The sequence below is a fragment of the Colossoma macropomum genome, unplaced genomic scaffold, assembly GCF_904425465.1.
Source record: "Colossoma macropomum unplaced genomic scaffold, Colossoma_macropomum, whole genome shotgun sequence".
NCBI lineage: Eukaryota > Metazoa > Chordata > Actinopteri > Characiformes > Serrasalmidae > Colossoma > Colossoma macropomum.
Window position 1 is genome coordinate 34,871,282 of NW_023494785.1, and position 14,704 is coordinate 34,885,985.

At 37.3% G+C, this 14,704-nt stretch overlaps 1 protein-coding gene across 1 annotated transcript in view; it reads left to right on the forward strand.

Annotated features, from left to right (window-relative positions):
• The window catches only part of obscnb (obscurin, cytoskeletal calmodulin and titin-interacting RhoGEF b), a 130,992-nt gene extending 124,647 nt beyond the window's left edge, over positions 1-6,345 (forward strand). Inside the window, exons 71-76 of the mRNA XM_036592309.1 lie at positions 1,022-1,189; positions 1,321-1,423; positions 1,575-1,704; positions 2,230-2,332; positions 2,592-2,634; positions 3,443-6,345. Of these exons, the coding sequence (XP_036448202.1) occupies positions 1,022-1,189; positions 1,321-1,423; positions 1,575-1,704; positions 2,230-2,332; positions 2,592-2,634; positions 3,443-4,307 (1,412 nt within the window). The 3' untranslated portion in view covers positions 4,308-6,345. The remainder of the gene's footprint in view (positions 1-1,021; positions 1,190-1,320; positions 1,424-1,574; positions 1,705-2,229; positions 2,333-2,591; positions 2,635-3,442) is intronic.
• The last annotated feature ends 8,359 nt before the right edge of the window (positions 6,346-14,704 follow it).

The following is a 14,704-nucleotide window of genomic DNA, read 5'->3' on the forward strand; positions in this document are numbered from 1 at the left end:
TAACACACCACCACCACATCAATGTTACTGCAGTGCTGAGAAAGATCCACCACCAAATAGTACCTGCTCTGTTGGGGGTCCTGACCCCTGAAGAACAGGGTAAAAGGGGCTAACAAAGTATGCAGAGAAACAGATGGACTACCAGATGGAAGTGCCATAACTTCAGGGAACTCCAATTCCCAGAAGCCCTTGGGCTGATTAGGCCCAACCACCTGTGGACTCCTCTACTTAAGGCTGTGGCAAACAGCAGCCCTTTGTCACACCTTTGTAGAGGAGTGACCGGTACGGTACTTAGCCCAGGTGGGTATTTTAAATGAAATGAAAAGAAAAGAAAAGGGAAAAAAAAGAGGGCTGGAAAAAACAAAAGTGAGTAATTGCCCCAAAATTACACAAAAAAAAACAAAAAAAAGGCCCCACAAGGCTTGAGCTACAAACTGCTCCAAGCCATACAAAAGGTGTAAGTGAAACAAGTGAAACAAAGTCCGCCTTTCCCTCATAATTACAGTGGAAGAGTCTTTTGTTTTCTGATTATCTCTTATTTCACGTTTCTTGTTCAGCCTTTGTTTGAGCACACTGCTTTCAGCATTTCTTTTGTTTGCCGTTTTCCTGCCTTTTTTATTTCCCGTTCCTTGAGGTGTTTTATCCATTGTCGCCTATGCTCCCCAATCTCTCAATTACTATTTTCATGTCAAAACATACTAGATCATTTTTAAGTTATATACATGGAACCAAATATGTATATAGCAGTTTTAGTTACATCAGGCAAGCACTGGTAATAAGGCCTCTATTATTTAATTAGTATTATGCAAAAAATGGAATTTCACTGTCTATCTACAGTTTGTCTAATTCATCATGTATTTATAAGAATTCTTCTTGTTTGTTCTAATGTCCTTATTGTCTCGTCTAAAATTGCTAAATACTTTAATATCCTCCAGATCATTGCATGATTTTGATTTTGACAGTTAAAGCAAAGATAAAACAAGATACACTTTAGACCTTACACATATATATGACTGAATAGATGGTCGGGCTGTGGAGGTAGACCCTCACCACATCCTCATCGAGGACCCGGATGGCTCCTGCACTCTCATTCTGGATAACATGACTGCGGATGACTCAGGCCAGTACATGTGCTTTGCCTCCAGCTCTGCAGGAAATGCCAGCACCCTGGGCAAGATAACTGTGCAGGGTGGGTCAAATGTACTGGGCAAACATCAGCTTCTAGGCTTCAGTTTTCATGGACCTAAGATTTGAGTGTCAGTATAAGCAAGCCCAAATTAAATGTAATTGTATTTCACTGTATTTTCTCTGCATGTGTAGTGCCACCACGCTTTGTGAATAAGTTGAGGAATGCTGCATTCATTGCAGGAGAGGATGCTCAGTTTACTTGCACAATACAAAGTGCTCCCAGCCCAAAAATAAGGTAATCATTGAAAAAGGAATGCATCGCAAGTAATGCGTGTTGGTATGTGTAAATGAGGTACTCATTTGAATAAAGTAAATTGCACTGCTTGTTTAGTGTAATGTTTATCTAGTTGACATGATTGAAACACTTCATTCTTACCCCTGCTCAGGTGGTTTAAGGATGGCAAATTGCTTACAGACCAGGAAAAGTATCAAACATACAGTGAACCTCGCAGTGGAGTAGTGGTTTTGGTTATTAAGAACCCTGGAGAGAGAGACTTGGGACATTATGAATGTGAGGTACCGTACTGAACAAAGTTCAATAAGACTACATATATATATTTAATTTCTCAACAGTGTTTACCTTGTAATCTCATCTTTTTCTTTTGTTATTTTGATTTTCATCTTTATTTATTATTAAATGCTTAAGAATTACTTTTAATTGTTTAATTGTTAGACTTTTTTATAGATTTAATATTTTAATTGTATTAATTTAACTTTATTTAATTTATTGCATTTTATTTCTTTTTATTATTTTAACCTTTACACTGTTATACATATGTGTTCTTGTTTTACCCATTCATTTTTCTGGGTCCTTGTATCAATTGTGTGTCAATCTGTAAAGCACTTAAATTACCACTGCTTGTAGGAAAGGTACTATATAAATAAAGATTTAATTAGATTTAATCATAACTATATAAACTTAGGGAACGGTTGTAATTATGTTATAAATAATGTTATGTTTTAAATAATGATGTATATAATATGCTTCCGAATATCAGTACTTTAAATAATAAGTACTACTTTTACATGGTATGTTTGTAGCTGTCTAACCGCCTTGGCAGCAGTAAGTGTGCAGCAGATCTTGTCCTTCCTACACTGGCAATGGCAGGAGATCGCAGGGGAGACCAAGCCATCACTATTGAAGGTAAATATGCTTGGAATCACATATCCACAGCACCATCAGCACACACTGCGTGTACATTTTATGTTTGTTAAACATGCATGATCCTTGAACAAGTTTTTTTTTCTCTGAGTTTGTTTCTTGAAAGTAGACAGAGAGAGTACTAGATAGCCCAGTTGTTAAGGATTGACAGAAGATCATTAGATTTTACATTATGTTGGTTTCATGTATGTATGTGTTTGTATATTGTACATATTAACACCTCTTTTTGTTTTCCTCTTAGTAACAGAGCAGGAGACCAAAATACCAAAGAAAACCATAATCATGTAAGTGTGTACAGTAACCTTAGAAAATTTGAGTTGTCTTAAATTTTCTGAACGAGATGACCTGCCCATTAACATGGAGGACACCATATCACACCAACACTCATTAGGTCAGCTGATTCATATTTTAGTCCCACATAAGTCATGTCCAGCCACTAAACTCACTGTCTTATTTTCATTACAGATAGTATAGTCAGAGCAAAAATGAATTCATGTTTCAACCACTTAGCTGAGGAGTTGGAACATGCAGCCACTATTGACTTCTTTGCTGTTGCAAGTTTGCCAGTTGTTAATCTATCTGTAACTGTCCTGTGAGCACTGTCCAGTGTAGTCTGCTGAACATGTCCTCTGGTGGTAACATTATACTTAAGTGATAAACAGATTCACAGCATGTGAGTAGCTGGAAATAACTTTTTATCCAGAGAATCCATTAATAGAAATTGCCATTTAAAAGCTGTATTTAAATAATAGGGCTGCAGTGATGAAGTAATAGCAAGAGCGGATGAATAGCTGAGCTTCTAAGGAAGATGCAAAGGGTCAAAGTACAAAAATGTGTTAATGGTTTTTAAAAAAATTGTGGCATTAAATATTTATTGCATTAATGCGTTATTAATGCATTTGACACTGCTAATTATAATTTGTTGTATTTTACACAAATTTAAGTAAATTGGATGTACTTTTAGGGTACTGATAACACTAATCGTTTATTATTTTTCAATTGAAGTCTCCTGTCCAAACTTTGAGCTATATATGCAGTTGTGAGGTTGATCAGGATGTATGTTTAGCCTTACATGTTGCTTTCCTTATGCAGAGAGGAGACCGTCACCACCGTTGTGAAGAACACTCGAATGAAACGTCACCTGTCTCCTCGCACATCCTCTATGGGAGTGTACCGCTCAGAGGCTTCCACTCCTGAGCTCCCAAGACAGAGACGTGCAGTATCTAGAAAGCCTGTACCCACCCTTTATGTTACAGAGCCTGAGGGGGCATCAGCCAAGAACCCCAAATGGGTGGAAGTGGAAGAGATTATCGAGTATAAAGTGAACAAGTCTCCAAAGTTTTCCAGGAGAAGAGGTGCTTCACCCAGCAAGAGACAGCCACCAGATAACCCTAATGCTAACAACTCTAACAACAAATTAGTGGAAGCACTGCAAATGTCAGTAGCCAATGTGGACTCATTAAGTTTGTCTTTTAACAGTGGAGGGAACGTAACACTGAATGAGTCCAACAGCATGTTAGGATTGGATTCTACTGATGGTGTGTATTTTGAACAGTCATGTGCCTTGGTGGAAACAGACAGAGAAAGTGATGCTAATACAACTGTAAGTGTTTCGGTGTATGAGGACAATGATGATGAACTCAGTGCTCAGGACTATAACGTATTGCCTGAAGCAAGTCGGGTATTCACCCTGAAAGAGCTGGAGGATTATGTCCCTAAGGAGCGCAAGACATTTTGTTGCTCCTCAGACTCACTGATGCATTCAGAGAAACCATGTGAAATTGCTGTTCTGCAGAGAGAGATTAGTGAAGTTGGACAACCTATCCTGCTAAATGTGGGACGTCCTATGGCAATGCCAAAATCCTGTGCAGGGCTATTCAGTCGCTTTAAGGAACATTTCTGTAATGTATTTGGCAGCAATGTCAACGGGAGAAAAGATTGTACCCATCCATTTTAGTAAGGTGTCTTACAATCAGTCTACATTCACTGCAGAATAATCCAGAAATAAAGGAAAGCTTGAAATAAATTCAAGGTACTGCTCGGAGGTCCAGAGAGAGGGGGGTGGGAATCAGCAGAGCTTTAGAACCCAAATCTCTGCCACTACATATGGCTATACACCAATTGGACAATCATTTACTCTTAAAATCACAAAGAATAACCAATTTAAAAAGTAGTAACAATGAAAAATTAATAGAATTAATAAAATCACAAATTATTGATTAGAAATCACAAACCTAGACGTAGAGACTTTGTCTTAAAGGGGAACATTTCTGTATAGTGTCCTTGCATGAATGTAAAGAATCGTTTTTCAATTTTGAGAATAGTTCATGCGAAAAGGTGTATGCAAATGGCTGATCATTCCAACATTTTCAAAATATTCTGAAAGCTAGTATATGGGCAAAATTTGGGCAAGATAATTGTGCAGTGGCTTCCAAACAATGTGTCAGCACATGTAAATGGTCACTTAACAGCCTTGTGGCAAAAAGCACCTATTAAAAAACTGCTGTGCCAAAATCTTGTGACTAATCCGGGCCTTCATTTATCAAATTTACATAGACTTATATATGAAGTTTAAAAAAGGATTGCATATGAGTGAAATCTTTTATCCAAAACATTGAATATTTGTCAATTATGTGCAAGCATGTTGTACACATTGCTAAATAGTGGGGGCTGACAAACACAAGTTTGTCCATGCCGGTTAAATAAAGCAGCACCCTCAAAAAGGGGATTCTTGACTTTTTTCCATTAATCATGAAATGATGGACCTGCCTGTATTTTTAAAGGGCACAGGTCTATGGAGACTGAATATGTATTATTTAGAAATTTAAAAATTATTTACAAACACATTGTGGATAAAAAAATAATAATTTGAATAATATGAAAATGGTCAGAAAATAAAACATGCCACGTTCTTTGAGTGATACCATAGAAGAATCACCTTCCCCAAAGAACCATATTTAAAAAGATGTTTTAAAAAAGAGATTAGGGAGTGTGAAAAACCTTTTAAAGGTTTAAAGTACTATACTAATTTAATTATATATTCATTTACTAATTTACATGTTGTGGGGGGTCTTTACACTTTAAATGTCCAAAAGGTTCTTCACTCTCACAAATCTCACACAAATGGTTCTCCATCCGTCAAAAGATTTTTAGGGAACAAAAAGTGGTTCTTCTATGTCATTAGACAAAGAACTCTGTTTGGCACCTTTATTCTGTACTTCGTTAACAACACTATGGCTTCAACTGTTATTATAACAGTTACAAAACTTTTCTTAACTTTTCGACTAAGAATGGTAGTTGGAATGATTCATGCTTATATTTCCCTTTTGCTTAGGTGCATTTACTCTTGTTGCATTTCACTTATTCTGTTCCTCTTGTTGTGCATATGCATGGTCAGAACTTTGCGTGCAAATTCCAGTTGTATGACTGATATATTTTTGTAATCTGTATGCAAGGCCAGAGTCAGTGAAATTTAACAAAATCTTCATAAAATAACTACACTTAAATTCTAAGTTTTTCAGTGTATCAGAACGAGTTTGAAACTGCTTTTCTGTGCCATACTTGTGAAACTTTAACGTTAATGTGCTGCACAGTTGTCAAACCTGATGATTTTGTTTACTCTTGGCACTAATCTAAATGCCTTAAACATCTTGATAAAGTTACTGACAAAAAACCCAACTGCACAGAACTGGAATAAATGATCTCAGTATGTGATATCAATGAATAGTACATTAAATTATAAAAGTCACTGCATCTGATCTAGATTTATTTAACTGTGTTTCTTAGGTAACATGTATTACCTAAAGTACAGCTGCATCTTGCATGTAACCAAAAATGGATGTGAATGTTGTATGTGTGAAATAGACAGCAAGACACTTCTGTTTGAACATTTGTTTGAAAGAAACAATTTAACTGTTTTGATGACAAACACAATCTGCCTTGGAGTGTCTAGATGTAAATGCAGTTTTCTGAATCTGAATAAAACATTTATCTTACTAAATTAGATTTTATTAATCGATATGTATTCATTTATATGTTTGTCAGTACATTTAAATTCCCAGCTCCAATAACTTTAGTAGTAGTAGTACTAGACTTGTTACTGATAATTAGAAAGTAGCAGAATACAGAATTGTTTTCTAAAAAAAAAAAAGCACTGCTATTGGTAAACCCGTTGTATTTATGTGCCTTTGCCACCTGCTATATAATGGCATATACTATACATGCCATCATATAGCAGGTGGTAAAGGCATACATATATATATATATACACACACACACACACACACAGCACACACACAGCATACACAGCACACAAATTACTGACCCCACTGAGTACACAAGATGCTAACACTAGCATCACACGCTATCACTTCTTGGTGATTCTTTTCTAATAATTGATCAAATATTTATATTCAAATATAAATATTATACAAATATAAATATTCACTACCTGAAAACACTTTCTTACATTTTATCTGTATTGGTTTATCAAATAAACGCTTCTTTTTAGAAAAGTTATTTCCTTTAAAATGGCATTAAAATATTGCAACCCTAAAAACAAAAAGTTGAGTTGGTAATAAGTTACTAAAAGCTGTACACTGAACACAAAAGACACAAGTCACAAAATGGTAAATGGCTACATTTGACAAGTGTTCTGCTTTCTGTTTAGACAATTAATTCATATCCTGTGTCATTTTATCAAAATGTATCTGCATGGATTCATTATATTTTACAGTTCTTACACGCAATACAAAAAGTAGTGCAATAATATTTCCACAGGAAAAAGAGTGTTCTTGTAAAACTATAAAACGAATGGAACATACTCTTCTTTTGACACCTCTGGTCGCTAAGTCTTGGATATCCACTGTAATTTCTGTAATGGTTCCAGTAATTTCCATGTTGTTTTAGTCCAGTAGTGTCTAGTAGTGCTTGAAGTCCAGTAGTAAGAACAATGCTGTATGGAATTACTGATGACTAGTCATGCGCAAAGTGCTAATTTGGCACTACATTTGGCTGCAGCCGAATCTTTCTTTGCTCTATGCGGTCCTTAATTCTGCCTGATTTGTAAACTATAGCCTCGCTAAATATACTGGCACACCTGACAAGCATGTCCATCCACATGGCAGACAAATCAGGCAAAATCAAGAAAACAGGTAGGAAAGGAAGTTCCGTTCATGTGCAGAAGATTACGAATGGGTTATAAATGTCGGTGAGGTGCCGCAGTAAAGTTGGCTAGCGGTTAGCGATTCGGATTTCTACCGGCTATAACTCCGGAGTGCAGTAACGTGCATCCACAAACACTGGTGCGCTTTGTTAATCCTGATTTGTGAATTCAAATGACATCATGTTCCACGCCAAAATCCGCCAATATTACACATCGGGTTTTATTTTCTAAATCTTATAACTTCAAAAGTTGAGCTCTCAGATGAATGAAACCAGGTTCAAACTGACCAGGCTGATTTGTGAAAAAATTCACAGTTCTTATTTTGCCCGTCCGTGGCCTGTGCAGACGGCGAGCACGGAAAGTAAGTGAAATATAAGCGTTTTTTGACCTCGGCAAGTGATTTTCAATACAAATGACTTCAAAATGTGTTTGATTAAGCAGAGCTCGATTTGTGGAAAAAAAATCACAAATGGAGCTCGCTATGTTTGATTGCTACGTACAGCTGTATCTCCTTAGGAATAAGACTATCTGACTTTGCAGTTTAGCCTGGTCAGTTTGAACCTGGTTTCATTCATCTGAGAGCGCAACTTTTTAAGTTATAAGCTTTAGAAAATAAAACCCCGATGTGTAATATTGGCGGATTTTGGCGTGGAACATGACGTCATTAAAATTCACAAATCAGGACTAACAAAGCGCACCAGTGTTTGTGAATGTACGTTACTGCACTCCGGAGTTATAGCCGGTAGAAATCCGAATCGCTAACCGCTAGCCAACTTTACTGCGGTTTTAGGCCAAGCTATGGGAGTGGATACCTGTCCTCTTTGTCCCACATTAAGGTATGCACAGATATTTTGGTGGAAGGAACGTAATAGAAAAAAAAGGCAACATGAACGTGAAATAAACTAATCTTCAGCATACTGCCGACGTTCTTAGACAATTTAACCATTTCTTTAGAGGAAACCAAACGTAGCTTGAACGAAGGAGACAGAGAGCCAAACATGCTAACGGTATTGCTCGATCCAGGGGTTTAATATCTCCAGCGTACAACCCACTACGAAAGTAACTAAGAGTAGATCCAGTACAGATTTAGTTTGAGTAGTTGAATCTCTACTTGAATCTCTTGGGTATTCTGTGCGTAGGTGTCAACCTCTAGAGACCGTAACTATCCAAACTGTATTAAATCGCTAATGCCCGTATAGTAAAATTCTATCATTAAAATCATTTGCAACAACAGCAGCAGTTTAGCCTGTTTTGATTTTCTTTACTATGATTAGTATTCATACTAATTACTACACACTAAATGTATTACTTGATGTGACAGTTAAACTGCTTGAGCTCGGTAAATTTAATATTGAAGCAGAAATTTGCGTTTCGCCCCTCCTGTTGCTCACAAACAACCTCCGAAAATTCCTGAAATTACATTTTCTAAATCGTGTTAAACCAGTTGACAAACTACAACATTTACATATTTCGTCAAAGTACCCGATCTTGTCATTTTACAGAGTACATTTGATCAAAATAGCCGGAATCACTGCAGCAAGGGGCAGAAGACGGTAAGGGACCGTCTATAAAGTGCTTGTACTGTTCAAAAACGTAAAGCGTTCACACAGATAAGAAATCTGTTGGTGTTATTCATAAAGATTTAAAACCTACTGAAATACACAGATGATATGAAACTCAATAACTAACATTGACAAATATATATTTTAGCAGTTTAGGCAGTCTAAAGAATTTCATTGTACAGTGTAACTGCCTGTTTCTGCTGTGCATATGACAATAAAAACTCTTGAATCTTGATGACAATGGAGGACATTACCACAGTCTTTGTTGGCATCTGAGAATGTCACCACAGCCCTGATGGCATCGGAGGACGTCACTACAGCCTACATGGCATCTAAGGATGTAACTGCAGCCCCGTTGGTATCTGAGGACTTCACCACAGCACTGTTGACATCGGAGGACGTCACCACAGCCTTGTTGGCATTGAAGGATGTCATCACAGCTCTACTGGCATCAGAGGACATCACTATGGCGTTATTGGCATTGGAGGATGTCACCACAGTCCTGATGGCTTCAGAGGATGTCACCACAGCCTTGATGACATCAGAGGACATCACTACAGCCTTTGTTGGCATCTAAGAACGTCACCACAGCTCTGATGGCATTTGAAGATGTCACCACAGCCCTGATGGCATCTGAGAACAGCACTACAGCCTTCTTGGCATCCGAGGATGTAACTACAGCCCTGTTGGTATTTGAGGACGTCACCACAGCCCTGTTGACATCGGAGGACGTCACCACAGCTTTGTTGGCATAGGAAGATTTCAACATTATTAATATTACAAACCTAAAAAAAATCTTGGTTAAAAAATAATTAAAATCATTGAAATTTGATGAGAATAAATAATAAATTGATACTGTGACAAACCCATTCAAAATACAGATCTAAAATGACTTACTAGTGTATAGAGACACACTTAAAAAGCTTTGGGTTGACTGAATTTTAATGAAATCTTTTTTAAAAATTCAATCAAGGCATGCCTTGCTAACATCTATAGTAGATCTGTATGGATGTGTCACAATAATTACAAAGACAATTTCAATAAAATTCAACCAATACATGAATACGACAAGTAATTTTGGATCTGTACATCATGGATGTTTCACAGTAGTAATATAAAACATAAAAAATCCTTACAGTTCAACTAGTGCGTATCTTACCAAACTAAAGGTGGTAGTATTTTATTTATTTATTTTTTTATTCATGTTAGTTATTGATTATCCGTGTTCGGTGCCTGCTGCAGCGATTCCGGCTTTTTAAATTAAATGTACTCTGTGAAATGGAAAGCTTGGGTGTTTATGATGTATAATGATTGTAGTTTGATGTCTGTTTTACCACAATTTAGAAAACGTAATATCAGAAAGTTTAGGAGGTTTGTGAGCAATAGGAGGGGTGAAACTCAAATATCCAATGATAATATCAAAACTTTACCAAGCTAACTGACAGAACAAAAAGTACCTTTAAAGTTAGCTTTATGTTGGATATGCAATATTTGTCATTTTGACATTCACCGTCTTTAAAGCTAACTAGCATTTCAGACATATGAGAGTGTGATCGAACACGTATTATTTATTTTCAGTGGAATTATCTAATTGCAACTGATGATGTTATAAATTCACCAAACACTCAGTGAGAAGTTAGGGGCTGCCTTTAAAGAGACCCCTTAGAGACAGAATAGTACAGAGTAATTCAGTAGCTCTTAAGAGATCTTTCAAAAGCAACTGAAAAATGTAATGTAATAAACTATATATTACATTAATTTAAATAAAACTAGTTTTAATAGCATTTCTGTACTACATACAACACGAAACTCAACTGTAAAAATTGAGATTGTGGTTGTGAATAAATACATACTTTATACTTTTTTTTTTATTTCAACAGCACTTCAACCACATTGCATACAAAGCGCGAATCAGCACTAAAGGCTGCAGCTAAGTGCCAGTGATGACATACAACCTTTGGATTTTGGATGTAATTGGATATAATTCCATGTTATGTAATGATTTTTTTTTAAGTTTGATTGTCAGTAAAATTTCAACTGTATTACTTACATCAATAAAAACAACCATTGGTGCAGCTTGGTGGCTGTATTGACAGCCTTTGAAATTTGGATATAATGCAATACTTGCTTTATGTTAAATTTTTATTAAAATTGAATTTCAATAGCAGATCTACTGCAACACTAAAATAATACTAAAACCAACTGCAAAGCATGCAACTAGGTGGCAGTAAAGATGTACATTCTTTGGACTGGATTAGCATTGTCCTCAACATGTCCCCAACATGGTAGTGTTCAAAGTCTGCTAGTTTGAGAGTAGTCAGCCAACCAACAATATCCAGCAAACAGTGAACCTATTCAACAGATCTACAGATAAATCTACGGAGTGCATGTATATGGTAAGTGTACCTGATAAAATGGCCAATGATAGTAGCGACCTACTGTACCCTCTTTGCCGGTCCAGCTTTTCAGTTTGTTTCCATTTCAAGGAACTTGGGTTCCATTCCCAACCAGGACCATGTCACAGCCTGCACAATATGTATTTTGCATTACTTTTTTACTTTTACAATTGGATTTTAGTGTTGTGTGACCCAGTTGACATGCATTACTATCAAAGTTCTAGTTGCACCATTTATAGTTGTTTTTGTAGTGTTTTAATGTGGTTGAAATGCTATTGAAAAATAGGAAAAATAATGTAAATAAAATAAACAGAAATACAGAAGAAGACACTGTATCTAGTTTGTGTGCCATGATTTTTGTGTATAGGTTTTGTATGTAATGGTAGTTAAATGCCATTAAAATGTAAAATAAATCTAAATGAATAAAATGTATATTGTTTTGCATTTATAATCCAAAGGTTCCGATCATTACTGACACTTAGAAACATCTTTTACAAAACCAAATTTTAGTGTTGTGTCAAAACTGCTTAAAATGCAAGTGAAATTAAAATAAAAAAATCCAAAGCTGGTGCATCTTTACTGCTCGCCAGCCTTCTGGACCGGTTTGACCACCATTGAACTTCATGCTATACAACGCTGTGCAAACCTCACCATCATGAACTGACCCTCCTGATGATGCTGCTGCTGCTGCACAAACTAAAACTGATCTAATTAACCATTGCTCCGCCTGTTTTCCCCGTTTTGTAGTATAATATTTTATACTAATGCCGTTTGCTATCCGGTGTTGACCAGAGGAGGATGGGTTCCCCTTTTGAGTCTCGGTTCCTCTCAAGGTTTCTTCCTCTTGCTCTTAGGGAATTTTTCCATGCCACTGTCGCCATTGGCTTGCTCATGGGGGCTTGGACCCGGATTTTTCTGTAAAGCTGCTTTGTGACAACACCTGTTGTAAAAAGTGCTACATAAATAAACTTTGACTTGACTTTGACTTTGACTTCTTGAGGGAGCTCAGAGGCCTAGGTCTAGTTCATTTGTGCCACCAGTGATTCGCAGTGGACAACCTGGTCGTCCACGAAACAGTCTGTCATATCAGCAAATTGCTCATTGTGTATCTCTTGGGATGAACTGGCAAAGGCTTGCCTCATGTTTAGGGATCAGCAGACGAACACCTTACAGATATAGGCAACTACTTGACATCCCACCACAAATATACAGTGGAGGAAATAAGTATTTGATCCCCCACTGATTTTGAAAGTTTGTACTCTGACAAATAATTAAACAGTCTATGATTTTTATGGTAGCTTCATTTTAACAGTGAGAGATGGAATATCAAAAAGAAAATCTAGAAAATTAAATAATATTTAAATAAAAAATAATTTGCATTTCATTGAAGGAAATAAGTATTTGATCCTCTAAAAACCATGACTAATGTTGGCTACCACAGACCACTGACACACCCTAATCTCAGTTAAGTCGTTATCTGCATGAGAGACACCTGTCCCAAATTGTCACCTGTATAAAAGGCCACCTGCCAACAGACTCAGTGACACTCCAACATCTCCACCATGGGCAAGACTAAAGAGCTGTCTAAAGATGTCAGGGACAAAATTGTTGACCTATACAAGGCTGGAATGGGCTACAAAGCCATAAGTAAGAAGCTGGATGAGAAGGTGACAACTGTTGGTGCAATTATTCGGAAGTGGAAGAAGTACAACATTACTGTCAATCGACCTAGGCCTGGAGCTCCATGCAAGATATCACCTCGTGGAGTCTCATTGATCATGAGAAAGGCTAAAAATCAGCCAAGAACTACACGGGAGGAGCTGGTTAATGATCTCAAGGCAGCTGGGACCACAGTCTCCAAAAAAACCATTGGTAATACACTGAGACGTAATGGTTTAAAATCCTGCAGTGCACGCCAGGTTCCTCTGCTGAAGAAGGCTCACGTCCAGGCCCGCATAGGTGCTGTGGTCAGATGAGACCAAAATTGAGCTCCTTGGCCTCAACTCAACTCGACGTGTTTGGAGGAAGAAAAATACAGAATATGACCCTAAGAACACCATCCCCACCATCAAGCATGGTGGTGGAAGTATTATGTTTTGGGGGTGTTTTTTTTTCTAAGGGCACAGGCCAACTTCACCGCATCGACGGGAAGATGAACGGGGCCATGTATCGCAAAATCCTGGGTGACAACCTCCTTGCCTCCGCCAGGGCACTGAAAATGGTCATGGATGGGTCTTCCAGCACGACAACGACCCAAAACATACAGCCAAGGAAACAAAGGAGTGGCTCCATAAGAAGCATATCAAGGTCATGGAATAGCCTAGCCAGTCTCCTGACCTCAATCCCATAGAAAATCTAAGGAGAGAGCTGAAGCTTCGCGTTTCCAAATGCATGCCTAAAAACCTTAAGGATTTGGAGATGATCTGCAGAGAGGAGTGGGCCAAAATTACCCCTGAAGTGTGTGCAAACCTTATAAAAAACTACAAGAAGCATCTGACTGCTGTGCTTGCCAACAAGGGTTTTGCCACCAAGTATTAAATGATGTTTTACTAGGGGGTCAAATACTTATTTCCTTCAATGAAATTCAAATTAATTTTTATTTCTCATTTCATGTAATTTTCTCAGTTTTTCTTTTGATATTCTATGTGTCACTGTTAAAATAAAGCTGGCATAAAATTATGAGACGTTTCATTTATTTTTTTGTATTAAAACTTTTAAAGTCAGTGGGGGATCAAATACTTATTTCCTCCACTGTATACAGCAATGTCCAATGATGCACTGAATGTGGTGATTGCTGAAATACCACGAACCTCCCCAAATGCAGGAGAAACATATCTGATAGGAAGCTTTCGATCATGCAATATTGGAATACAACGCTGGCGTGTCAGACATAGTTTGCAACAACTTGATCCAATTGGTCGGTCCTTCAGACGCCGTCAGGCAATTCGGTGACGGATCTACAGCGTCCAAACCCCTAATGCACTACGATGAGTGACAGGCAAAAATTGACCCTCTAATTAACTATTCCATGCTCTGCGTTCTTTCATAGTTAACATTGCTAGGTTGGACAAGCTTTAAATGATGTTGGCAAAAGTTCCATTCCACCCTTTGGGAATTTTCTGCTCAGAACTTGCTGAAGTCATCTTTGTTGAAATAGCTGAATTTAGAGTGTGTTAATAATTTCAATTGATACATTTTAATGTGTGTGTGTGATGCATCACCCTGTTTTTGT